Consider the following 26716-nt stretch of genomic DNA (forward strand, 5'->3'; position numbering starts at 1 on the left):
AAAAACGTTTAAACCCAGAAGAAAAAGAAAAAAGGGATAGAAGGCCCATAGAACAAAAAAGAAAGAAACAAAAACCCCACCCCCCACCCCCCACCCTGCACCCCTGCAGCTGGCTACGGCCTACCCCCCCATAGCAGTGTGCCTGTCGCCCCACTAAAAGGAGTCCCGAAATATAGAAAGAAGAAAAGGTCCTAACCTATAACTATAATAAAATAGAAAAGCGGGGAGGAGCCCACCATCAGTCCCCCGGCATCATCCTCCCATAGTACGACATTAACACAAAATGTACAGTCCGGTGACAAATAGCATTACTAGCAAACAATTTACAGAGCACTGAGTCGGCACATTGCGTTATCCAAGAAATCAGCACGCCCCACAACTGTATCGGTCAGCAACGAGGAAACTACCAGTCTGCGAGAAGAAGTGTTCATCCCTGTCCCGTCTTCTCTTTCCCACGACTGCTAACAAAGGTAACCCAGGAAGGCGTGAACGGCAGTCCAAAAGGGGAACTTTGATTCAAGCACTCAACCATATCATACATACGCAGGTCCAATGATACCATGCTGGGCCAAGAGTACGCCACCCCCGTGGCATAGAGCGAAACCGAGCCCGGGAGGAAAGTTCCAATGTCCAGCCCCTTCTGGAGCGATCCCCGGGTAGCGGGGAGCATGGTGTGGGGAGAGAACTCCCGTCGTGATCGCAGTCCATGGTTTTCACTTCGGCCCGGGCAGACACCATCAGCAGCAAGAGCAGCCCCGGGGCCTGGGGCCTCAAAGCCATCACCGCTGCGTAAGGCCGCCATCTTGTCATAGTCAGACGTGGAACAAAGAATACCGCTACAGTCCGGCGAGTCAGCCATTTTCAAGCATCCCTGAGCACATATGATAACGTCCACCTTGCTGATCAGGGTTCGTGCAGAGTACACCACATCGTGATGAAGGGAGACAATAGCCGCCAATAGATCGCCATAGCCCCGAACACTTCCACGCTCCCTTCCGACCGTGTCCCCTTGCCCCACACATCCACGACCACTCCATGGCCCAGGCTCCCCAAGGCTGCACTCCGTTATGCGCTTCGCGGTCGCCAATGGAAACACTCCGAGTCGGGTCGGGCTGCTCACAATGGGCATCAGGTCTACGTCTCAGGAAAGAGCGGCAAACAGATCCGAGGAGTGGCCGTAGGCATTGTCCCTCAAACAAGCCGCCCTGTTCGATGTCGAAGGGGTAGAGAATTCGGGAACCTCCCGCTGCTAGCGGGGCTGTGCTCAGGCATCCCTCAGCAGTCCACAGTATGGGTTCCTGCAGTCGTGCATTCCCTCCAGACAAATCACCAGGCACATTCAACTCTGTACCTGCAGTCCAGTGGGGCGCGCGTTCCAGATACGGCCGCGTCTCGTGGAAATGGTCCGACCGGTTCCACACAGCTGCTGACGCCTGATGTTGTTCACCCGGCAGCCGGCCCCTGCGTCCACTCGAGGCCCCGGTCTCGGGTCCGCTGCGGGCAGCAAACTTCAGTCGGACATTACACCCGCTTGCGTGGAATCGCAAGCCTCAGAATTTCCCAGCGGGCCGCCGGAGCACATCAGCTTCCGCAATGTGCCTTCTAAATACAGGATCGCCGGCAGGATAGTCACAAAGAAGGAGATGGTCCCCGGAGCCGAGGGACTACACGTCCGACCCGGTCGCCATCTTGGCTCCTCCTCAGGTTTTGGTTTTATAGTATAAATAAAAGACATTGTCATTTACAATGCCAATATCTTAAACCTGCGTAAATACAAGACCTATTGCATTGCAAATGCTTGTTCTTTTGGCTGCATGAGAAGTTTGAGACTGTATGGAGACATCACCTGACCTTGCAACAGTATTTTTAACCAATAAATCCTTATTGAGGGAAGCAGGATCTGAAAAAGGATCAGGGGTGCGTTTCAATATCTGTGGGTGCTGCCATTGCTAGTTTACAAGGTGCTACAGTCTGATCTTTAGTTGACATTAGTTTGTGTACCGCATCAATGTGGCTTTCCACTAGTTCCATTTCACTTGAAATAGCACCCATCGCAGAAGTAAGATAAAAAGTTATGAGGGCAGTGTGACCAGACCCTTTTTCACCAGATTTCTGCTGCACATTGAGTGCCTTTTTGAACATTTTTTTTATCAATTAAAGGGCACAACTGCACCTCTTAATACAAATTTGAGCAGGAATGTAAAGGCCATGGCCAAGGGAGGGGGCCCAGCCCAGCCTAACCTCATCCAAACACTGGCACAGCGGAGGGTCCACAGTCACCTCCCAATGATAGCTAACAACATTTCGGCCAGATTCAGAGTACTTTGTGCAGCAATCTCACCTACTCTGAAAAGTGGCAGCAGTTGTGTGAATCTTCAGGTCTTTTCACAAATAGACCACTCTCATTCCTAATGTTGGTGATGCTTAATATTAGGCTTTGGCAGCAAAATTTTGTTAATTGGGATTACCAGGAGCATAAATGTAACCAACAGTGAATGAAGTTAAAACCATAGGAAAGTGGCGATAAAATTATGTATTTCATTTAATAAAGTGAAAACGAATTTATACCCTTATGTGCTAAGTTAAATATCTAGCGATTTTTTTTTTTTTTTATTTAATGTATAAAGCATATGTAAAGCACTTTAACCAAAACACTGTACAATTAAAAATAGACGTAAAGTGGGAAAATTATTTAAATGTCTGTAAGCATGTGTATAGAAGAAGTGTTTATGGAATGCAGAGAATAGGTTTGCTTCAGTTTGAAAGGGTTGAAAAGAGGACAAGGAGGGAATGGAATATCCTTGTTTAGGGGTACAAGAGCTGAAAGAATGTGAAGAAAATCGCCTTCTTTGTACTCCAGATCTTTCAGCTTTCTTTGAACCTTGTCGTGGAAGCAATAAGGATCCGGTGCACTGTGAATCATATCAGTGCTACAATGTGTGTGCTCTGGCCATAAAAGGGTATTGGTATATTTGGTTTCCCACAATTTGTCCATTTGACTTTCCTATAAGACCATTGTAGATGGTGAAGAAAATGCACATATATCGTGAAAGGTAAATGTGAAATGTGGGCAGCAGTGTGTATTTAACCCACCCATAAATATGAATAAAAATACATGTTTGTCAGGAGCACAACACTGCCCTGTCTAGGCTGCAGGTTAAGACCACTACAGTGACAGGTGAAGGGAAAAATGCCTTTTTCTGCAAAGAAAATTCCTATTTTTTTTAATCTATTCATAAATTGCCCCTTACGTGTAAATTGTAAACCCATATAGCAGGGTGAACATATATAAAATAGGGCTCATGTGGGAGTAAGTGTGCTCTCGAAGTAGAATAAGACCCAAAAGCTGTTTCACTGTGTGGACTTCATTAGACATTTCCATGAACAGGCCAAGATTTGAGTAAATATTTATTTTCTATCTCCACCTGAGAAAATACTTCAAAATTATTTTTTACGTAATTTTCAAAATCTGATTTAATGATAGGGTCAAATATTTTATAATATAAGCGAAATGAGTAACTTCATACAAATGCACTTTTCTCTGAGGGAAAACAGGTCTAAAACCAGTTTTGACACTTAGTCTTGTCCAGAACTGGAAACCACATCCTTGACCCAGGAAAAGCAGATGATGTTAATAGTTGACTAAGTAGCAGGGATTAGCTAGCTGGATTAGACCGGCACAGTAGGCAGAACAAAGGACAGCTTTAGCTCTACCTATTTTTACTTGGAGATATCAGAGAAGGGTTTTCCTATTCATTCCCTTGACACTCTTATACAGACAGGCTCCAGTCAGTGTAAGGCAGTTTGGACCCTGTCAGATGGGAATAGACCTAATCTAAGTATGGCTGTGGCTATGGAGCAGTAGACAGGTCAGCCTAGTGATTGATGGGTTCTGGCACATTGAAACAGTTTGGGTCATGTGACAGTAAGTAAAAGAGGAAGTTCTACAAAGGATGTGAGTACTTTGAGAAAGTAGATAGGATTTGGTGACAGGATTTCTGCCATCACTGGCTAATGCACAAGATAAATTGGACACCTCAACTATCACTTCATCAGAACATTCCTGGACCAAAGAAGACTTTACCTAAAGAAAGAAGGCCCTACTTTAAGACACAACAAATAAAAGTGTTGGTTTGAGGTGAGCATCTGGTTTGGCATGTGGTAAAAATCTAACATTCTGGTACAGAGTCAGAAGAAAATTTTGGTGGCTTTCTAAATGTTTGAGATGTCAAAGTTGAGCGGTGGTTCAAGAAGTGGAAGAGAAGAACATCCAAGAAATACTTTGGTAGAAAATAATCAGCAAAATTAGAAGACAATAGCTTGTCAGGCTGGAAGGTTCAGGTGTGGGTGGAACAAAAATGTTGAATGTTAAAGAGATGTTAGTGCCATTGGAGTTAAGAACAAGGTAAATTTGTGATCTTCATAACTAGTTCTATAACAGATTGGAGACGAAAATCCTACTGACAATCCAGTTGAAAAAAGAAGAGAGAATGGTCAACACTTTTTTAATCATCTCCCTTGAGAAACTAGGGATTCATCTGTCTTCTGGTGGTATGGTTCCGTAATGGGATGTTGGAAACCCGAAGATGTATTTTAACATCAGAGATGGGAATGGCTTCCCCAGCCATTTTTATAACAGTACATTGAATGTATGGTTTTTCTATCCAGTGTGAGTGCAGCATCAGTTGCAGTATTATGTGTGTTCATTCACATATGCTTTTTTTTAGGAACCAGAATACACTGGGTGATAAAATAGGATCATTCGGCAAAAGTGTGACAAAGCCTAAAGCCTAGCATGTGCTTGGCTCTGCATTTAATACCATAGCAGATTGACACCATGCTAGTGAAACATGAGACACACAGTCCATCCCAGTAGTACAACTCAAAAGGACAGTAGCAACTGGTTATTTTGAGAGTGGTAGGGCAGAATACTTGCAAGAAGTTCAACCCATTTCTTTTTAGGTTGAGCCTGGGCAGCACATGAGCTGCTCTGCGAGGCATGCTGTATTCGGGTAGGGACTTGAAGCTCCGCCCATTTACCGCCCATCTTTTCAATTGGCTCCCGTTCCTGTCCTTTCAAAATCATTGTTTTTCATTCCTGAATAGGCTTGTTAGCCCCTCCTTGGTACCACCATGTCTGCATTTGTATCCTCCCTTGAAGACTTGACTTTTTATTTGTCTTGCTACACAGTCTGCTTTATGTAGTCGATTAGCACATTTTCTTCAATGATTTGCCCCAGTTACACTGACTACGTTGCAGCGTGCCACCCGCTTTTATTTTAATTACTAATGAGTCCCTTTTAACTATAGAGGCCGTATTTCTTTCTTTATTTATTTTAGCAGGGTGGTACTCTTTAAGTATAGTGCCCGCGCTTATTTATTTATTTACTTTTTTTCGTTTACTAGTGCCACATGTGGCACTTTCACATTAACACCTTAGCTGCTTTGAACGTTCAGCACCCAGTGCTGAACGTTCGAATAACGAGCGCTGGCCCGTCGGCCAACGGTCGTGCGCAGCACAGGGGAGGTAGCGCTCGTAACGACCGTTGGCCGACGGCATCGCCTAAGGGGTTAATGGAGGCTGCACCCCTTTGTTTAGTAAACTTGACACACAGATTCTTATTTTTGTCAAAGCCCCCCTGCCGCGATTTCACTTTAAAGTCAGCCAAACCGTTTTCTTTAGATGCAGGTTGTCTAAACAAAGAGGCATGACTTCCATTAACATGAAAGCGTGGCATGGGGCGCTTTGCAACAAAAATATTTGCTATGCAATAGATCTCGCATTCACAAGAGTTTGAGCTATTGGCATTTAAAATGCCTTTAACGAAGACTCTCGTAAACGTACAACCTATTGCATTACAAATACTTGTTTAAAATTTGCCTTGAGAATTGTTTTGTTGAGAATTACCTTTATTTGCCAATGATTTAGAAATTGAGTTATTGGTTAAGGGAGGGTGAAACCCTACTCAAGCAGGAACCACAATCTCTGTCAGGGTGAAAAAGAAGATGTGAAAAATTAGGTTACTGGTTGAAGGGGGTAAAACCGTACTCAAGCAGTAACCACAATCCTTGTCAGGGTGAGACACAAGCAAACCCTAACTTAACCGGTGCCCAACCCTCTGGTAGCTTAGCACAGAGCAGTCAGGCCTAACTTAAAAGAAATTTGTAACTTTTTTTCAGCACTTCAATCAGTAATAAAGTGAAAACATAACATACCACACCAATTTAGAATAGAGTACATTTTTATAAATGAATCAAGATAAAATGTCAATAATCCAATCAGTAGAAACAAGGCTATGGATTTTAAAGTTTTAAGTAAAAATAGCACCAAAAAGCCCAATGCACCACTCGTGGCTATCTGAGTGTGCGTTAAACTTCAATTCAGCCTCTCTGAGGCCTCAGCAAGTTTCCAGGTGGACCTGAGGGGCACCACTTGAGTTTCAGGGGCTTGCTCCAGCTTGGTTAGGGTGCAGGTGGTTGGGAGCCTGTTATGTTGCTGTGGCTCTGAACAGGAGGCCAGCAGACTATCCCTTGGAGTCACTCTGGGGCTCCTGGGTTCATGTGCAATTGCAAGTCCAAATCCCTCTGACTCAGGCAGCAGCCCAGCAGGGCTGCAATCCAGCAAGGCAGTAGTCCAGCTGAGTGGCAGTCCTTTCAGCACAGCATTCCCTCTTCCTGGCAGAGTCTCCACAGGTCCAGAAGTGTACTGAAGAGTTGGTGGTCTAATATATATACCTGGTCCTTCCCTTGAAGTGTGAGAAGCGTTTGAAAAAATGTAGGGTCTCCGAATTTAAACAAGAAACTGCCCTGCCCAACTCCCTCACAGCTCAGCAAGGTGGAAAACATAAGGCCCACGCCTGTCTCAGTTGGTTTTTTTCAAAAGCATTCGTGCATGCGATAACTGAAATGCCCATGCGTAAGCCTGAAGGTCTGGGCCTGCCAACCCGCCCTTCTCCCTGCGACGCCTTATCTTTTTCCAAGCGATTCTTGGATTTTTGTTGTTCCAAATAAAGGAAGAAATCTCGCTCTGCAGCTTTGAAATTAATTTAGGGTAAAAAAACAGCGGAATTGAATTAAATAAAAAAGAAACCTTTGTCAGTATAGACATTTTTACAAGATTTACCTTCCCCAAAATAGTAAGAGGGAGATGTGCCCAAGCTCTCATCAATTTTCGGCACTGCGCTGCTACTTTTGCAAAGTTTAAGGAGGCTATCAGATTTATATTTTTGCCTATATTAATCCCCAGGTACCGCAAGTTAGTTCTTGATGTTTCACTGTGGGTATTCAAGATGACATTCCATGACATTGTCTCAGTTTTTGAGGCATTCACCTCATATCCTGAAACCTTTCAAAATTCCAGGGCTAAATCTATAACCGCTGGAAACGCAGTGTTGATGTCTGGTGAAACGATCATAATATCGCCTGCGTAGGGTGCCATTTTTTTGACCCAATCGCAATAAACAAAAGGTTTAACTAGTGTGTTTTCTCTTAATTTCTGAGCGAATGGCTCTATATATAAATCGAATAGCAGGGGAGACAGGGGACAACCCTCTCTCGTACCCCTCGTTACCCTAAATGGCTCGGATAAGCCACCGTTGATCAGAATTGAGGCCGAAGGGCTTCTGTAGAGCAGTTTTATCGCTCTGCGGAACTTGTCCCCCACATTGAACCTCAACAAGGCCTTCGACAGGTATAACCAATTCACCCTGTCGAAGGCCTTGGTGGCGTCCAACGTGAGGACCGAGAGGGGCAAAGCTTCCTTCGTCGCCACATCTATAACGCCTACAAGATCATACGTGAGCTCATATAGCTGCCTCCCCTTTACAAAACCTTTTTGATTGGGATGCAGTATATCCGGGGCTACCTGACCGAGCCTTTTGGCCAATATTGTCGCAAAGATCTTGTAGTCTGCATTTAAAATTGATATTGGCTGATACGAGCCACAGTCAGATGGGGGGTTTCCTGGCTTCAAGATGAGTGTTATGGAGGCGTTATCCCAGGAGGCTAGAGGGGCCTCTCATTCCCTCAATATCTTATTAAACAGAGCCACCAGAACTGGAGATACCGCTAATTGCAAGTTTTTGTAAATTTCAGACGATAAGCTGTCAGTTCCTGCAGCCTTGCCTCCCTTAGCTCCCTGTATGGCCTGCTCTACCTCAGTCTTGGTTATTTCTTTGTCTAAGAATGTACTCTGTACGACCATCAGAGATGGCAGAGAGATATCTTCTAGCCAGCTCGCAATATTTTCAGATGTAACACTAAGGTCTTCTTGATATATTGCCTGGAAGAAATCCTTAAAAGTTTCCCTAATGTCAACATCTTTTGTGAAGGTGCCTCTGTCTGTTGTAACCGAGTCGATATGATTTCGCACCCGATCGGATTTTACTTTCCATGCCAGCAACCTGCCAGCCCCCTCCCCGTATTGGAAATGAGATAGTTTGCTCGCCTCCCATCTCTGCAAAATGCGCTTGTCTAAAAAAGATGTCAATTTGTTTTTCAATTCTACCAGTTTTGCGTGCTTCAGGGATAAATCATGGTTGTTGTCAACCCTACAATTTTCAATGTCTGTCTGGGCTGCTGTCATACTCTCTTGGATAGAAGACACCTCTTCCATATACTGCTTTCTTCTGTATGTAGTCCTATTCTTTATCATTCCTCTTAATGTACACTTGAAGGTATCCCAAACAACACCAAGTGATGCTGAACCAATATTAGTTGTAAAAAATGCCCGTGCTTCAGACTGTATAAACTCTTTATCCTCCGATGAAGTAAAGAGGGATCTATCAAAAGACCACGTCCTAGTGGGAAGCTTATCCCCCCACTCAAATTCCAGCTTCATGGCAGAATGGTCGGAGAGATGCGAAGGAACATAACCTACATTCTTAACAGAGTTAACAAGGTCTCAGCTAACTAAGATAAAATCTATCCTCGACCGATGTCGATATTTAAGATTTCTTGAACGAAAATCCCTGCCTCTGCCCTGCTCTAACCCGCCAAATATCAATGTAGCCATATTGGTTCATGTACCCTAGAAAACAGTTTCTAGATTTTGAAAGAGCCTGCTGTCTACTTGTTGGGGACTTGTCCAGTATAGGATTCAATACGATGTTAAAGTCGCCAGTAATTATAACTGGCTCAGGGAATTGTAAAAGATGTAAAAATAAAGATTCTAGTGCCGTGGGTTCATCACGATTCGGCCCATAATAGCCAACTAGTGTTAAAACTGCGCCACCTCTGCTGTATAATTTTCATGTTCATAGGTTTTTTGAACAGGATAGACACACCCCTTATATTCAGCGATTGGGAGGTAGAGACTGAAGTGTCCAGCCACCTATTCTTCTTAACTAACTCAAGCATTTCACTCTCCTGTAGTATAATGATACCCGCATCAACATGCCATAAGTACTGTATAATTGTATTTGCTCGAGGTTTGGTGCGGAGACCATTAACATTCCAGGAGAAAATATTAAGCTTTCGCATTGCCCTGGGAATAAATATTAGTAGAAAATACTGCCAAATTGTACAATACCCTGATTGTCTGCCAATTAGAATTAAACTCCCTAATAAATTTTGATTGGAGCTCAATTGAGAATAAATATTTTTTTCCTTTTTCATCCTGTCCCTTCACCCCCCTGTGACCCCCCAGGACTCCCTCCCTCCCATGAGAAACCCCTGTACTCACTATCCGGAGTACCGGAAGTAAGTGCCCCGACTCTACCCGAGCCCCCCCATAAGTGCCTCTAATGTTTATTTTATTGTGTTCTTGTTCGCTCCATCTTTTTTTTTTTTGTGCACGTGATTTATTATTTCATCCTTGAAAATTTGGTGTAATACCTTGCAAAACCTTAGCTAGAGGTTAACCTTTTTTTTATATGTATAATACTCTTCCGCAGTCTGCTAAGTCTAAACCTGTTATAGTCGAAGATGCAAAGGGGAGGACTTATAAATCCTATAAAAATGGATTATCCTATTAGCCATGAATAATAAGCCGCTTGCTTATCCTAGTCAGCTGGCCCCTTCCCCTTCTTACTACCCAAAGACAATAACAGCTCATCTGCAGCCTGAACCGATCGTATATTGTGCATTTTGTTATCATGCATTATTTTTAGGGATGCAGGGAAACCCATCTGCACCGTGGCGCCCAACCCACGAAAGGCATCCATTCTCCTACCCAGCTCCCACTGTTTATCAAGAGTGAATCTGGACAGGTCCGAGCGTACCTGAAAGTTGAACCCCTTGCCTGCTAATGATTTTTGTTTTAAGGCAAGATTCAAAATTTGCTCTTTCAGAGTGTACGTATGAAAATTCACAAGGATTTTCCTTGGCTTAGTTCTCTGCGGATTGCGGCTAAATGGGTCTCTGTGGATGCGCTGTAAATCCATTGCGAGATCCTCGTTAAAATGTTGCAGGTTGAGAGACTCTTTTAACAGCTAGATAATAAAGCCCTTGATATCTGTTCCTTCACTCCCTTCCGGGACATTTAGGATACGGATATTACATCGTCTGGCATTATTCTCCACAACCTCCATTCTCTCTGATAAGGACGTATCCTCTCTCTTTAGCTTCAGTATATCGTCCTGAACGCTTTCGGCGCGCATAGGTATTTGCCCCACAGTCTCTTCTAAGGCTTGAGTTCTTACAGAGAGGCCAACAATCTTTTCGTCTAAGGACTCACAAAAGCTTCTTATGTCTCTTTGATTAGAAGCAGACTCCTCAAAGCCTCGTTTGATCTCGGCTGATAGTGCTGCAAACATCTGCTGCAATGAGGCAACAGAAATGGGAATGGAGCTAGAATCCTGGACTCCACTTTCCTCAGGGCTAAGAAGCACACCTTTTTGGGCACACCTTCTCTCCTCAGTGTGAATGAGGATTCCAAAACATAAAAGTTTTAAAGTAATTTCCTTCATTGTAGTAGTTTTTTTCTCTCTTATATTTTGTAGTGCATTATTTCGATAATGAATTCAGTTCATTCATGTTTATTCATATTTGCATCAACGACACAATAGAGATTAAAATCCAATGCATTTCGGGCATGTATGTCCTGCCCTTCATCAGGGAATCAATTCTATGAATAAAAATAAAATGCAAACCATAAATAACATGTATGTGTCACCAATGAATCAAAACTCAATATTCAGCAATCACGCATATATCACGAAACACTTCTAACAGAACGTGTGTGTGTTACCGCTATCACCAAGGTATAAACCTTATAAGCCCATGTCCATAACGACCACAACGGTCACGTCATCTGCACTTACGTGGCGTGTTGTAACAATACTTGACTAGTTAGTGGGGGTAACTCCAACTTTTATAAACTGTAAAAACAACAAAACCAAAATACCTATCAGCACTGAAATAAGTCTCCGTTGCCAAAAGAAAGTTAACCGCTAAAGCAACATCAATTACGTGCTCTCTGTTGTATGAAACTGACCTTAAACTTGTAGTTAAACAGCGTAATTGTTTTCCATTCCTGCCACTCTTCAAGGCAACATAGTTTCTCTTACGCTCTCCTAAATCGAACAACGATCTCATCTATTGGTCTAAGTTCCGATCACGTGACAATAGAGTGCAAAAAAATACTCATTGTTAAATGCTAACTAAATCGCGGTGATCTAAGGTGGTATTCCCAAGGATACAAACTAAATAAGCTAACTAAATTAAATCACATAAGTCTCTGTATTTACAGGACTAAATGTAACCAATGGCAGAAATATGCTTAAAACGCATAGTTGTAATGATTTTAAATAAAAAAGTATGTTAACCGGAGTACCAAACTCCTGTAGGTATCACATCAAGGTCTGAACCCTTGACAAGTGTGCTATATCTCGGACTTATAAATATGCGTGTTATACATAAAAACAAAGTTAAGAATGTAGTTTCTTTCTTATGTCAAACCAAAATGGGTACATACAAATTAACAGTGAAAACGTGCATAAACAATGGGTTGAAATGCCAAAACAGGTAATCCATTCCAGACCTTGGAACCACATGTAAAGTTAATTCCTGTTCGTTTGTTATAGATAACAAGACAGTTCCATTCTTTCATTGAGCCCGTGGGGGCTCTGGGTGCACAGTTTATGAATCCAAAAATTCTCACTTTGCAGCATGTGTTTTGTGTTGTCTTTTCCTTCTATTTTTGTCACTGTCTCCAGAATCATGAATTTTAGTTGGGAAATATTGTGTTGTGCCTCCAAAAAATGGGTGGACACCGAAGACTTTATGTTTCTCGTGCGGATGTTGGATTTATGTTCTGACTGCCTGATCTTAATAGCTCTTTCCGTTTTGCCGACATATAGTTTCCCACATGGGCATTTTAACGCATAGACACATTTTTCGTTTCACATGTGGCATTGACTCTTACTTTGATGTTATGCCCTTTCATCGGGTGATTTATGGTGTTGCCTTTTATGATACCGTTGCAGTTTCCGCAGTTCAGACATGGGTTTGTGCCTTTATAAGTTACGGTTGTTGGTTTGGGTTGTTTCAGTAATTCACCCAGGTTTTGGGCTCTAGTGTGGGCAAATAAGGGAGGTACCTCAAAAGATTTGCCAAAGTCTGGTTCAAGTTTTAGCATTTGCCAGTGTTTGGTGATGATTTTCTTAAAGTTCTGACTCTGTGTTGAGTATTTTGAAACCGCTACTATCCGAGCTTCCTCTTTTTTCATGATTGGTTTTAAAATTTCCTTTCTTTCAGTGTCCTCAACCCTTTTTTTGCACTCTCCAAAATTTCTTTCGGGTACCTACTGAATACAAATTTGACCCTGGACTTCCAAACATTCTTGATGGAGCTCATGACCTTCACTTTATATCAAAGTTACTTCAAATACAGGGACACATGGTATCAACAGCTCACAGGAACAGCCATGGGAAATCCGGTGGCGCCGGTATACGCAAACATCTTTATGCAGGACTTTGAAGAAACTAATATGTTCTCGAAACCAATACTGTTAGAAGGGTTTCGTGATATATGCGTTATTGCTGAATATTGAGTTTTGATTCATTGGTGACACATACATGTTATTTATGGTTTGCATTTTATTTTTATTCATAGAATTGATTCCCTGATGAAGGGCAGGACATACATGCCCGAAATGCATTGGATTTTAATCTCTATTGTGTCGTTGATGCAATTATGAATAAACATGAATGAACTGAATTCATTATCGAAATAATGCACTACAAAATATAAGAGAGAAAAAAACTACTACAATAAAGGAAATTACTTTAAAACTTTTATGTTTTGGAATCCTCATTCACACTGAGGAGAGAAGGTGTGCCCAAAAGGGATGTCTGTAGTGCTCCACTACAGACACTGGTTGTAATTGATGTTGGTACTCTGGGTGCAGTTTAAACTGCACCCAGAGGCTGCAATGTCAGGCCTGAGACATGTTTAACATCCACATAATTGGGTGGCAAAACCAGTGTTGTAGGCCCACTGGTATCATGTAATTCACAGGGCCTGTGATACATGTGGGCACACGTAAATTAAATAAGTACATTGTTTGTAAGACAATTTCACCATGTGAGAGAATGAGCACTTTTTCCATTCTACCACTGTCAAACAGCGCTAGAATCTTAGAAGCCAAGAAATGGGTTAAGAAAACAGGAGGATGAAGGCACAAAGTTTGGGGGTGGGTGGGGGGACCATGCAAAAAGCATTTTGTTATGGGTACCCACTTATGCCAAGAATTATTTGCAATATTCCAATACCAGAACTGTGCCATTGATAATGTCCATATATCATGGGTGGCTCAAATAACAAATATTACCACTAGAGTCAGCGTTTTATCATAGTTTGCTTTCCCCAACCCACACCATTACCAACAGTGAGACATGGCTGCCCTCTTTGAGGAAATAATTACCTCCAGTATGCCAGAACCAGCAGTTCACCATAGGGGTCCCCCAATGTCAAGTATTACTTGCAGTATTTCAGGGTCTGAATTTTGCCCTGCCCCTCCCCCCTTATACCAAGAATTACCTCCACTGTTCCAGCTCCAGCATTTTGCCATGGGTGCCCTCATGTCATGAGTTTCCTCCAGTATTCAATCACCAGCATTTTTCCACAGGGGCCCCTATACCAATGATTACTCCTAGTAAGTCAGGGCCTGCATTTTTCCATAAGTGGCATTTCTTATGCAGAGAATTATCTCCAATGTGCCAGAGGCAGCACGTTACCCTGTGTGCAGCCATATATTCAGAATTATCTTGACAGACAAGAAAACATAAAACAATCTCTCCCGCCAACTCATACTAATTCTCTCTCACAGTCACTTTCTTACACCTTACTCTAACTCACACTCTTACTTTTTCATTCTCACTCATACTCACTCCCACTCACTGTTACAATCATACTCATGCCTATGCTCACTCATTCTCAATCTTACTTCCAAACGCACCTACGTAGACTCTCCCTTACACAGTTAGGTACTAAGGCCCTGGTGGAACGGCACCTGCTGCAGAAATTATGGCTACACCCCCTGAAACACTTCCTCTCCATCTCACAATATCCAGCCACTCACTTCTTCACTCACTCTCTGTTAGACCTGGCATCAATGGCGTGCGTTTTCCTGTATTTTCCTGTATTTTTACTTTTGCCTCCTGTTTATTTGCTGTGTGTTGGACTTAGTTTTTGCTGGTCTAGATGCTCTGGGCACTTTGTGCAAGTGCTCCCTGTAAATTGTGTTTATGGATTGGTGATTCCATGATTGGCTTATTTAATTTATTGGTAAGTCCCTAGTACAGTGCACTGTATGTTCCCAGGGCCTTTAAATCCAATTCTTCTAGTGGGCTTGCAGCATCGATTGTGACATGTGAAGCCTGTAAATGTAACTCAGACCTGCCACATCACTGTTTGTACATAGTTTAGTATTGCCATGTCGACCTGGCAAGTGCACCCCCTTACCATGCCATACCTTCCCTTTGCTTACATGTGAGTGACCCTAAGGTAGGCCCAAGTTACCCCTGTGGGCAGTGTGCAGTGTGTGAGAAAGGCAGGACATGCCCTAATCTGTGTAATATGTCCTGATAGTAAAATACTGCCAATTTTGTTTTTCACTATTGAAAAGCTATCTGTCCAATAAGATAGAATGGGGTTCATTTATAACATGTTATCAATATCAATATAACTTCCCATTGGGACAGTATAGGAAGATAAATCTTAGTATGCCTGAACTCAGAATATTAAAATGCATCTTTTGGTGAGAATGATTTTTACATTTGATATTTGAAATTTGAAAATACCACTTTTAGAAAGTATTTATTTTCTTGCTTAGCCATCCTGTGTGCCACTGCTTGGTTTGTATATTGACTGTCTAGCTTTGGAGTGACAGGGGCTGGGGATATGCATTTTGTTCAGACAGCCACTTGGGGGTAGGGGATGAGGTGTGCCCTGCTTTTCCAGGGTGAGTCAAGGTTGGGCTGAATATACTTGGGCTGCATTCAGAGTAGTGGGAGGAGATTTCTTTCACACCTGAATGGGTCTGGTCTGCCTTGGAGAATGCTGTCTCCACCTCCTGCCAGAAAGCTGTACCAGAGAGGACAGAACTGGTTTTTGCAGGACAAAGAGCTTCTCTGCCACCAGAGAACAAATATTTTTTTGCTATAAAAGTGGGGCCCAGACTCCAGAGTTTTTAATTACATCTGGAATTCAAGAGGACCCTATACCAAGGAGAAGAGCTGGAGAAACTGAGGAGAAGTACTGCCCCTTTACTGTTTGCTGTCTGGAATTGGCCTGCAGTGGCTGTTTCTGCCAAGGAAAGGACAAGGACATTGCCTTGTGCTGTGTCCCCTGCTTGAGGAAGATCTCCAAGGGCGTGAAGATGAGCTTGACTCTTGTTCTGAAGTCCCAGGGACACAAAGCTTTTCTGGGCCTTTGGAAGTTGTTCCTGCTGTTGGGAGCTGGGAAAGTAACGCAATGACGAGAAGCACGACGCATCTGCACCTGTTTCCTAAGCATCACCGAAGCAACCGGCGCACCTGCCCCCAGTGCCTGCAAGAACCAAAGCATCGTGGGACCGTGGCTGGAGAAACCGTCACATCCCCGATCCTTACACATATGGGCACCATGCCAGCAAGAACGACGGGCCGCAGTAATAAACTTACGCGACACCTCCCTGCACAGTAAGAAACTGGCGCATCACCTCCCCTTCATTAAGGGACCGATGCTTCACAGCCCCTGCGTGGCAGTAAGGCACATACTCACCACTTCCCTGAAGTAAGGAACCGACGCATCACCTTCCCTGTGACAGTTTTTGTTTGTGCGCATGACACATCCATTCGTGTGAAGAGGGTTGCATCTGCAATTTGCTTTGAACAGAACTGTTTGCACCTTTTTGAAAGTCATATTTTGATTACTGTATTGTGTGTATCTTTGATGTTTTGCTCTTGTGTAGTTTAGATAAAGAATACTTATTTTTCTAAACTGGTGTGTTGTCCATTTGAGGTATATTACTGTATGTGTGCACAATTGATTTACACACTGCCTCTGAGATACACCTGTCTGCTTGTTCCAAGCTACCATTGGGTTGAGCAGGGATTATTTTAGAAGTGTATCCCTCTTACCCTGACTAGGAAGAAGGGTCCCTAATTGGACAAAGGTACCTACCTCTGCCAAACAGAGACCCCCATTTCTAAAACTCCCTTACATTCACTAATTCATACACTCTCAAACACTGATTCTCACTCTTGTTCACTCTCTTTGACACTCGAACACTAACACACACTGTTACTTAATTTCAATAACTCATAATTAACCCTGGGTCTTTGACACTCGAACACTAACACACACTGTTACTTAATTTCAATAACTCATAATTAACCCTGGGCTGTAGATAGCATAGCAGGACTACAAGTAGTATTCTTTGAACTACACATAGTACTGCGTAGCGTAGCTGATGCCACTGTTTACTTGTCTGCACTGTGAAATAATTGCAAATGGCATCTTGCACAGTGCCAGTTATGATAAGATAAGTATCTCTATCTTTATATGCTAAAGAGCATATAGTACTTTCACAAAAGTGAAACTGAAAAATTAGCAAGCAGTGAAAGAGGTGATGATTTGGGGATCCTCCCTAACCTAGGGAGAGTGCCAAGCAGATGCCTTGAAAACAAAAAGCACATCTTGATGAACGATTCGTTGGTGGTCCCATCCTCTTACCCCAAGTACAGTTATTGGCAAAAAAACAATCCAAACCAAAGTCTCTGCAAAGCATTATGGGATGGGATTAGCAGTGGGCAGTGAATATTATATAGTATCCTATATCAAAATAATTCTACAAAGAGCTGCAGTTCAACAGGTGGTTACTAGATGTCCCCCAGGAGTCAGATGCAAATGCTTGATGAAAGGGTTTTAATGCTTTTGCTTTTGACTCATGAGGGACATCTAGTAACGACTAGTGGAACTGCACCTTGATGTAAGAATAATTTAAATGCTTTGCATTTGACTCATGAAGGACATCTAGTAACGACTAGTTGAACTGCAGCTCTTTGTAGAAATATTTTGATATTGGATACTATAATATTTACTGCCCACTGCTAATCTCGTCCAATAATGCTTTGCAGGGCCTTTGGTTGGGATTGTTTTTTTGCCAATAACTGTGCTTGGGGTGGTCCTAAGAGGATGAGACCACCACCAAAGTTCAACAAGATGTGTTTTTTGTTCATGCTCTTTGTGTTCAAGGCATCTGCTTGGTCCTCCCCCTGGCTTAGGGGGGGACCCCAAAATCATCACCTCTCTCATTGCCTAATTCTTTTTATTGAAAAAGTTCACTTTTGTGAATTGGTTATTTGCTTTTTAGCATGTAAAATTCCTTTATCAAAGCATCTGAGGATGTTATTGATTTAGTTGCTTCGCTACGTGATTAAGCACAGTTTGCACAGTTTTTGTACTGTGCTAGTGCAAATGGCGGAGTGCAAATTAGTACAAACTACTTATGCTCCTTTAGCTTAGTACTATGCCCAGGGTTACTCTCATCACTCAGAAACACATACATACACATGCACAGAAAAAATAGTTTTTCTACTTGTCATGCTTCCTTTCCTGGCAACTAGGATGCTCCATAGCAGCAAAATAGCAGGAATTTGGTGCTAGACACAGCAAGTCACGATACCCAATGAGCAGCCCTACAGAACTGCCAGGCCAGGTTTGAAAAGTTAAAGACTAACCTAAATCCCTCACTCAGCTTCTTAATAGGACTAGAAGCCCTTATTTATAAGCAGCAATATGTAGCTGGCTCATGCCTCAACCCCGATCAGACCACCTCCTAATGTCATCAGGAGCCTACAGGGGAGGCTGACAGGTTGGCCTGCATACTGACAGTTTTCATGAACATTACTCAGTTTAATACTCAGCATTTGTGGCAAGAGCCACTAAGTGAGGCCTCACATGAGGCAGGGCTGCACCCTGTAGCCCCACACTGTAGGATTTGGTGCCATTTCAATGCTTCAAAAGGGGCCTTAAAATGACGCTAATGTTGGTGAACTCTGAAGTATAAATGGTCATGTAATGAGTTAGTGCCCCTCAGCCTAGGACCCACTGCTCCACAAGTGCTGCATGGGCCTACATTGCACTTCTATCCACCCATCTCGATATACTATGGCAATGCACATCCAAATGTGGCAGTTCAAATGTGATTTTCAAAAGTATTGTAAAATTTGCCCGAAACTTGCAATAAACGTTTGTCAGAAATACGAACCCACTTATGTAATCCAATCAGATGCATGCTGTCATTCAAATGTAAGTGTGTATTTCTTTTAGGAAGATCTCCAATACTTGGCTGAGCACAGGATGGTTCACAATGACGATTGCATTGGAGCTTTGCGACAGGATAAATGTTTACGGCATGGTGCCAGCAGACTTCTGCAGGTAGGAATCATTTGTTATTCATGATTGATTTTGTAAAGATAAATAAATAATATGCTGTTACAATATGCTCATCCAGTTGTATCAGTTAGTAGGCTTGTAGCAAGATGTCATCTTCAATAAAAAATGAATAAACGTGTTTGTTTGGCATAAAATATTAACTGTTTGGGTTCCTCTAAGCTGAGAAACAACCAGGTTTAATAATTTTTACCCATCTATCACTGGTGAACTAACAAAAGTAATTTCATACTCAAAACAGATGGAAACACATATAAATAAAATCATCAGACAACATGAATCTTTCTATAATTCACATTGTAACGTTATTTTCCAAAATAACATGTCTATATGTTGAAGGGTCAAACAAATTCAGCAAAATATGATTCCTCAATATTTCATATGCCGGTAGTCTACTAACTGCCTTTAGTAAGGAGACGATAAGTAAAGTTCCTCCCCTCCCTCAAGCGCCTTGAGACCCTCTGGGTGCGTAGTGCGCTATACAAATTGAAACTTGACTTGACTTGACTTGACAGTCTGTAATTAATACTATAGAGTAAAGCAAAGGTAAAGAGATTGCACTGTTTCCTGTAATAATATTATTTTGCATACATGAGAAAATCTGAGGTGGCAATTTCAGCATGACTGACAAGAATGTTTTGAAGTGGGGGGGCGTGGCCAACAGCCAACGAAGATGGCCGCACACTAGACGAGCTGCTCTAGCAGAATCTCCATAAACATCCACCATCCGTCATTATCCAAAATGTGAATGACACTTAACCCACGAGGTAGCAGGAGAGATGCCGGGCTGCTTTGTCACAATTAATTGGTGCAACTTGGAGGCAGTTGATCCGGGGCCAGGGCGGCGAGTCAGGCAGGAAGCAAATGGAGCCTACCGCTGCTGAGTCCAGCGACTGAAGACACTGCTGCCATTGGAATATCGAAGCGGGTCCTCCCACTAGCAGACACCCCAGTGCGGTTGTGCAGGCCCCTGGGCTGTACTGGGTGATAGGCGGCGGCTCCTCTGTGCCGCTGATCCAGGGCCTGGCCGGCAATCGTGATTGAGACAAAATGGTGCCCAACGTCGCCTGGACTGCTCGCCAACGCTAGCCGCCTGGGGGTGTCAAGGTAAGGCTATTGACGGATGGCGGCGGCCGCGTGTTGGTGCCGTCAAGTGGCTTGCTGCTGGTGGGTGCTCTGTCTGGCCCTGCAGTGTATCCCCGGCCTGGGCGGCGGTGAGCCTGGACAAGAGAGGCTCAGTGGTGCGGCCTATCCCGCTCCGTGAAGCGGAGGTTCCCGTAACCTGAGAGGAGTGGAGGCAGGCTGATGATCCTGGGAGCGGGACTAGGCGGCGGCCGGCGCTGTGGGAGGGCACAGACAGCGGTCCCAAGGCAAACATAGGTCAGTGCTGGGCCTCACGGACTGGGGGGCATACGAACTGGAGGAGTGTGAGGAGTGGCGTAGTGGCACAGGTGGTAGCCGGAAAGGTGCGGCAAGCCCTGGCCTGAACTAGCGACGGAGGCGGTGTGGCTCAGGGCGCAGGTAGACCTGGAGAGGCCAGCTCGGAGCTGAACTGAGTAGCTGGGGCCCCAAAGCAGCTTGGCCCAGACGGGGTGAAGGGGCTGTCACTGCCGGATCCCCTGTGGGCGACGGAGTGGCAGAGAGACACCGGGTGCGCCCATGGGGCCCAATCTGAGATCTCAAGTGAGACTGCGACATCCCTGAGCAGATACTGGCCAGCAATGTTGCGGGCACTTGGTGGTTGGCTCAGGGGACGAAAGGGGGTCCGCGGCTGTACAACAGAACTCCCCTCAAACATTGTTGGGCCCGATTGGGTATGGCAAGAGCGCAGGCCTAGACCTGGGACAGATAGGGTGCTGCCGGGTGTGTGGCCCACGTGAGCAGCTGGACAGACAGTGCGGTGCACCGGGACACCGCATGCAGAGGAGCACAACATCTTGCAGGCACTGTGGGTCGTGCTGCGACTGAGGCCACACCCTGGTGAGTGTCCGGAGCTTGGTCATATGGAGGAGAGTAGCGAGAGACAGCTTGACTGGAGTGGAGATCGGGACCATGGGCCGCAACAGACCCCTGATGCATGGGCAGGTCAATCAGATTGACAGGTACACGGTCAGCATGGGGAGGGAGGATGACCAACCAGGGTGGAGCCAGTGGAGTGAGGGGACGCATGCCGAGAAGGACCCTTTGCTAAAGGACATCATGGTGGTAATCATGGAGATGTGTGGCGCTATCACAGAAATGAGGGGCACAATGGAGCCCAAGCTCGATTGGGTGACCGAGGAGGTCAATCTGATATGCACGGACCTGGGTAAAATGTCAGACAACGTCGCAGAGGTGGAGTGTGGGGTCGGCAGTCTACAGTCAAAAATAAGGAGGCTTGTGGAGCAGCCCACGAAGAACCAAGCGGACATGGCCGCCCGCCTGGAGGATCAGGAAGGCCGGGCGCGGCAAAATACCATCCGCATATCGGGAGTGCCGGAGGGGATGGACGGCCCGTCCACAGACAGGTTTGTGGAGGATCTTATGACTCAGCATCCCAAGCCAAAGCGCCTTACAATTTTTTTCTCGGTGGAAAGAGCGCATCGTGCGCTAGGAGGCAAGCCCAAGCTTGGGGCTCCCCTGGGCACCATCATCGCCCGCATCCTGAACTATAGGGACTGGGATGCCATCTTGCAGGCCTCCAAGGTGATGGGGGACCTCCATCTGGACAACGCCACAATTCGAATTTTCCTGGACTTTACACTCAACCCCCCGCGTCGATCCTTTGAAGGGGTCAAGAGAGCCCTTAGGGAGCAAGGTATCAAATACATGATGCTGTATCTGGCGCGACTCAAGATCCTGGATGATGAGAAGGCATTTTTCCTCGACTCCCCAACGGAGGAAATCAACTGGATGGAGGGCTGGTGGACAGTGGGCCGCCACCATGGGGTGCAATGCCCTCCATGCAGCCGTGCGGGTCAGGGGACCCAGACCAGTGACAGCCAAACTTGAGAGCCTGAGCAGACGGCACAATCACTGATCAATTGACATTGCGGGGGAGATGGACATAAATCACTGGTGTGAAAGGCAGTATGGAAGGCGTGATACCTCGGGGGCTTTAGCTTTGTGCGGGGGGATGGACGGGAGACTCCGGGACAGTTGACTCCACTTTGGAGGGACAGTTTGGGCCCTTAAATGTGATTCTGGTTTTCATTCCAAAGGTATTCTTGAGCATTGTTGGGGGGTGTAGGAGGCTAGGGCTTTGGGGAGGGGGGCTCAATAATTGATCTTTTCATGGGGTGTGAACTCCTCCATATCAGTAGGTCTTCTTCTGCAGTTGGAGGCTTATGTTCCCTCACTTGGTTGGTTTGGGGTTGAAGGGGTGACAGGCACCCTGCATCGTTCAATGGTGGGTGGTTGGGGGCCCACCTAGCATGGAGGGGGGTGCAGATGGGGGGGAGGGAATGGGTGTTGGGGGACGGTTCATGTTTGACTCATTGTGTTTTAATCTCGCAGGCCTATCGCTTTCCATTCAGCAATAAGCAGTGGTACAGGGGGGGTCCGGCATGCTCTAGGATTCTGTACTTCAATGGGTGATCAGTCACGGTTGAGGATTTGGTCTTGGAACGTAAACGGGTTGGGGAATAAAGTAAAGCGCACAATGATCCTGCAATATGTGAACCGCCATGGCCCGGATGTTGTTCTCCTGCAGGAGACCCACCTGCGCAGAAATACTTGTAGAGCACTAGACAGGTTCGGTTATAAGCTGCTGGCCCACTCAGGGTTCGCGTCTGGCTCTAGGGGAGTGGGAATCTTAGCCCGTGCAGTGCCTCGACTGATTGTGACAGGCAAGTGGGTGGAGGACTCAGGCTGCTTAGTGGCGGTCGCGGTCAAATGGGAGGGTCTCATGCTGGTGTTTAGCTCCTTTTATATTCCCCCTGGGTTGCATGCCAAACGTACACGAAGCTAGGGTCACATTTGGTGGATCTTCTGTGGGGCACTTTGATTATGGGGGTGATACCAACGCGGTTATGGACTCAGAACTGGACCGCTCAGGAGAGAGACAGGGCAACAGGGGGGAGGCGGTATTGCAAAATTTGACATCAGTGTTGGGCCTCTGCGGCATATGGAGAACACACCACACCACACAAAGGCAATACACTTTTTACTCTGCGCAACATGGGACCTTCTCCAGAATAGATCATATCCTAGCTAGGGTGGACCAAGTAGGAGATTTTGTAGACTCCTCCATTATGGCCAGGGGAATATCCGATCACTCACCGTTGGGTGTCACTCTCAAAGGGGCGCCAACCACAAGGGCGGTCTTCCAGCGGATTGACCCATGGTGCCTGAAAGACGATTCCATTGTAGATAAGATGAGAGAGGGCTCACAATTGTACTTTGATGAGAACCACGGATCTGTTGATTCCCAGGTCACCATATGGGAAGCTTTTAAGGCCATTTTGAGGGGGTCAAGTCCAGGCGCTAATTGGTGCGCAGAGGAAGGAGGAGGCACTTCAGGCGGCGCAGTTGGAGAGGGAGGTGGAGGTGTTGGAACGAGAGGTGGTGAGGGCCCCAACGTCGGAGCGCAGCCATGAGCTTGCACTCAAACAGCAAGAACTCCGCTCGTTAGGTGGAGGGTGAGGCATGGGCCTACGCCCTAGCCGTGCAACACCGGATTTATGACGACGGGGATAAAAGTATGACATTGTTAGCCTGGTTAGAACGCAGAGGTAAGGATCGATCTTGGGTCGCGGAAGTGAGGAACGAGGCGGGACTCTTGGTGTCGGCGGGTGTCGATATAGCGGAGGCCTTCGCGTCGTACTACGAGGCGGTGTACACCAGATCCGAATCTGGCTACGAGGAGTTCCTTCTGGACTTCCCATGCTATCCCAGGAGCAGAGTGAGGCGGACCTCACGGCACTGGAATTGGGTGAAGCACTCAACGCGCTTCAAGTCGGGAAGGCACAGGGGCCTAACAGGCTCCCCGTAGAAATTTACAAATGATAGACCAAAGTTGTGACAGACCGCATGCGCTGCATGTTCCTTGAGGCGAGGCAAGCGGGGATACTCCTGCCGGACCAGAGGGAGGCCACGATTGTGGTCATTCACAAGGCCAGGAAACCAGCAGACCAGTGCTAATCATACCGGCCTATTTCACTCATCAACGTCGAAGCCAAGGTTCTGGCCAAAGCCATGGCGACGCAGCTGCTTGCAGTCTTGCCTGATTTTATTCATGTTGACCAGTCAGGATTTATGCCCCACAGGAGTACGCAGCACAACTTGCGGCACCTCTATGGGGTGTTATACATGACCGAGGACGTGGGTGACGCCCAAACGGCATAGATGGCGCTGGACGCCTCAATGGCCTTTGATAGCAACGAATGGCTTAACCTTCACCGAGAGTGACGCGGCAGACATTCTCTCTGACCCGTCGTTCCAAGTGGATTTTAACATTTCCAGCACTATCGCACAGACCACTGATTGGGAGACCCTCACAGAGAAAAAGCGAAACAGAATACGTACCATCCTTCATGGAACCATCCTGGCCCAATATCTCAGAACAAATACGGCCCCAACGGGCCTCCTGGTGAGCAACGCACCCAGGATCTTCCTCGATGACCCCATGTTCAGGAAGGACTGGGCCCAGATTGCCTGGCACTGTACCAGAGACTGGATGCTACTTCTACTTAAAACAGCTAAACGCCTTTCGGATGCCATAATGGTTGAAATTCAGGCCACTGAGAGCCATTTCAAAGCCACAATCACCTCATACAAAAAGAAGCTAGATGACCAAAACAGAGAGATTAATGAATACAAGGACTACCTGACCCAGGCCAAAATCAAAAAATTTGAAAAAGACCTAAAGAAGTTCAGTTATGCAAAGGTGTACCCGTACTCGGAAGAAAACTATACACCAACAACCAAAGACAGTAACATGTCCAACTCTTCAGGAGACGAAAGTTCTATCTCAAGTGACTCCAGCAGTGGATCACAGAAACGAGGAGGAGGTGGAAGAGGACGAAGAGGACAACGTTGGCCTAACACTTGGCAAGGAGGACAACAAAATCAATTCTACGGATTCCCACACAACTTCGGCCATATGCAGCACCCTTACTACGGCTTCCCCACCATGTTCCCTCCGGGACCAATGCCGCTATTTGCGGGTAACCAGGGCCCCACATGCCTTTTTTAGGACGGGGCAGGAGAGCACGGGGCCGCAGAAGACCAACCCAACACAACACACAGGTCCACTGGGCCGAAGAAGAGAACCCAGTCAGCGCCAAAAGGCAAAAGAAGCAACACCGGGACCGAGCAAATAACGAACAACGCCGCCCAGCCTTCACTGGTTTTCAACCTATCCAGTACACCATTATCTCAACAAGAGAAATCAGTTCTGGAAAAAGGACTGTCATTTGTGCCCACCACAAGACTGGACAAATTCAAACTCCATACCGAATTGGCACAATTTTTCAGAAAATTAAAGCTGAAGTCGTTCTTTGAGAGACCTACTCCCGAGAATGACCAACCTCAGGACAACCCAAATACCACAGGCCTAAAGATCAAGTCAACTTTCGTCCCACCCCCTCCACCGTCCCTGCCGAAATCACTACTTTTGAACAGGCAGTATACCACGACATCGAGAGTCTTCAACCGGCCAACCACTTCAACAACTTGTCTTGGAATGATAGACAAACGATCCAACGCCTACAAAACAACCCCACCGTGATTATCAAACCAGCAGACAAGGGGGGAGGCATCGTACTTCTTGACAATACGGATTACGACACCGAATGTCAGTGACAACAGGAACTACCGCAGGCTGGATCATGACCCAACAGACCAATTACGCACCACCATCCACGCACTCGTTAAGAGGGCAGCAGATGCGGAGCACATTTCCAAGCAAGAAGCTGAATACCTATGCCCTGAGCATACCAGGACACCGTACTTTTATACTGTACCAAAAGTACACAAGGCACAATTCCACCACCTGGCAGACCCATTGTATCTGGCATAAACTCTCTACTAGAGCCACTGTCTCGGTATTGCGATTTCTTCCTGAATCCTCTGGTGCAAAAAACACCCACATATATAAAGGACACTAAACACCCACTACAGGTTATCAACAACATGGATTTTGACCCGAACACCCAGTTATTGGTAGGGTTAGACGTGGAAAGCCTGTACACCAGCCTCCCACAAGATGCCACCCTGAAGGTTCTCCATGACATCCTGGAAGAATCGCCCTGGCCCTACCACACCCCGAGAAGTTTCATACTGGCATGTGCCACGCTGGCCCTCAAAGAAAATTACTTTGCGTACGAGGGCCCCTTCTACCTTCAGACAAACGGGACTTCGATGGGCAGTGTTTTCGCCCCTAGTGTGGCGGGACTATACGCACACCATTTTGAAAGCTCCCACATATCTACAGAAGCCAACCCGTTCAGTCATCATATCCTGAAGTGGCACAGGTATATAGATGACATCCTGGTCATTTGGCAAGGCTCTCACAGTGACTTGGACAAATTCATGACCTGGCTCAACACCAGAGACCAATATTTGAAGTTCACTTGCACAGCTAGCAACCAACAACTACCCTTCCTAGACCTGGCGATCACAGCCAAAGATGGGACCCTCATTACCACTACTTATTACAAACCGACTGCAAGGAACTCACTGCTCCTCTACACAAGTTTTCACCCCCGACCACTCAAAGAAAACTTGCCATTCGGACAGTTTCTCCGCATTCAGAGAAACTGTACCAACATCAGTGATTACAAATCACAATCAGCAGATCTAGCAACTAAATTGGAAAAACGTGGTTACCCCAAGGCCATCATTCGAAAGACAAACA

The 26716-nt window shown here is 45.6% G+C and overlaps 1 protein-coding gene across 1 annotated transcript in view; it reads left to right on the forward strand.

Moving 5' to 3' along the window:
- ST6GALNAC5 (ST6 N-acetylgalactosaminide alpha-2,6-sialyltransferase 5) overlaps positions 1-26716 on the forward strand; it is a 690498-nt gene that overhangs the window by 577466 nt on the left and 86316 nt on the right. Inside the window, exon 4 of the mRNA XM_086954128.1 lies at positions 18757-18864. Within this exon, the coding sequence (XP_086810254.1) occupies positions 18757-18864 (108 nt within the window). The remainder of the gene's footprint in view (positions 1-18756; positions 18865-26716) is intronic.

The sequence above is a fragment of the Lissotriton vulgaris genome, chromosome 1_1 (genome assembly GCF_964263255.1).
Source record: "Lissotriton vulgaris chromosome 1_1, aLisVul1.2, whole genome shotgun sequence".
Lineage (NCBI taxonomy): Eukaryota > Metazoa > Chordata > Amphibia > Caudata > Salamandridae > Lissotriton > Lissotriton vulgaris.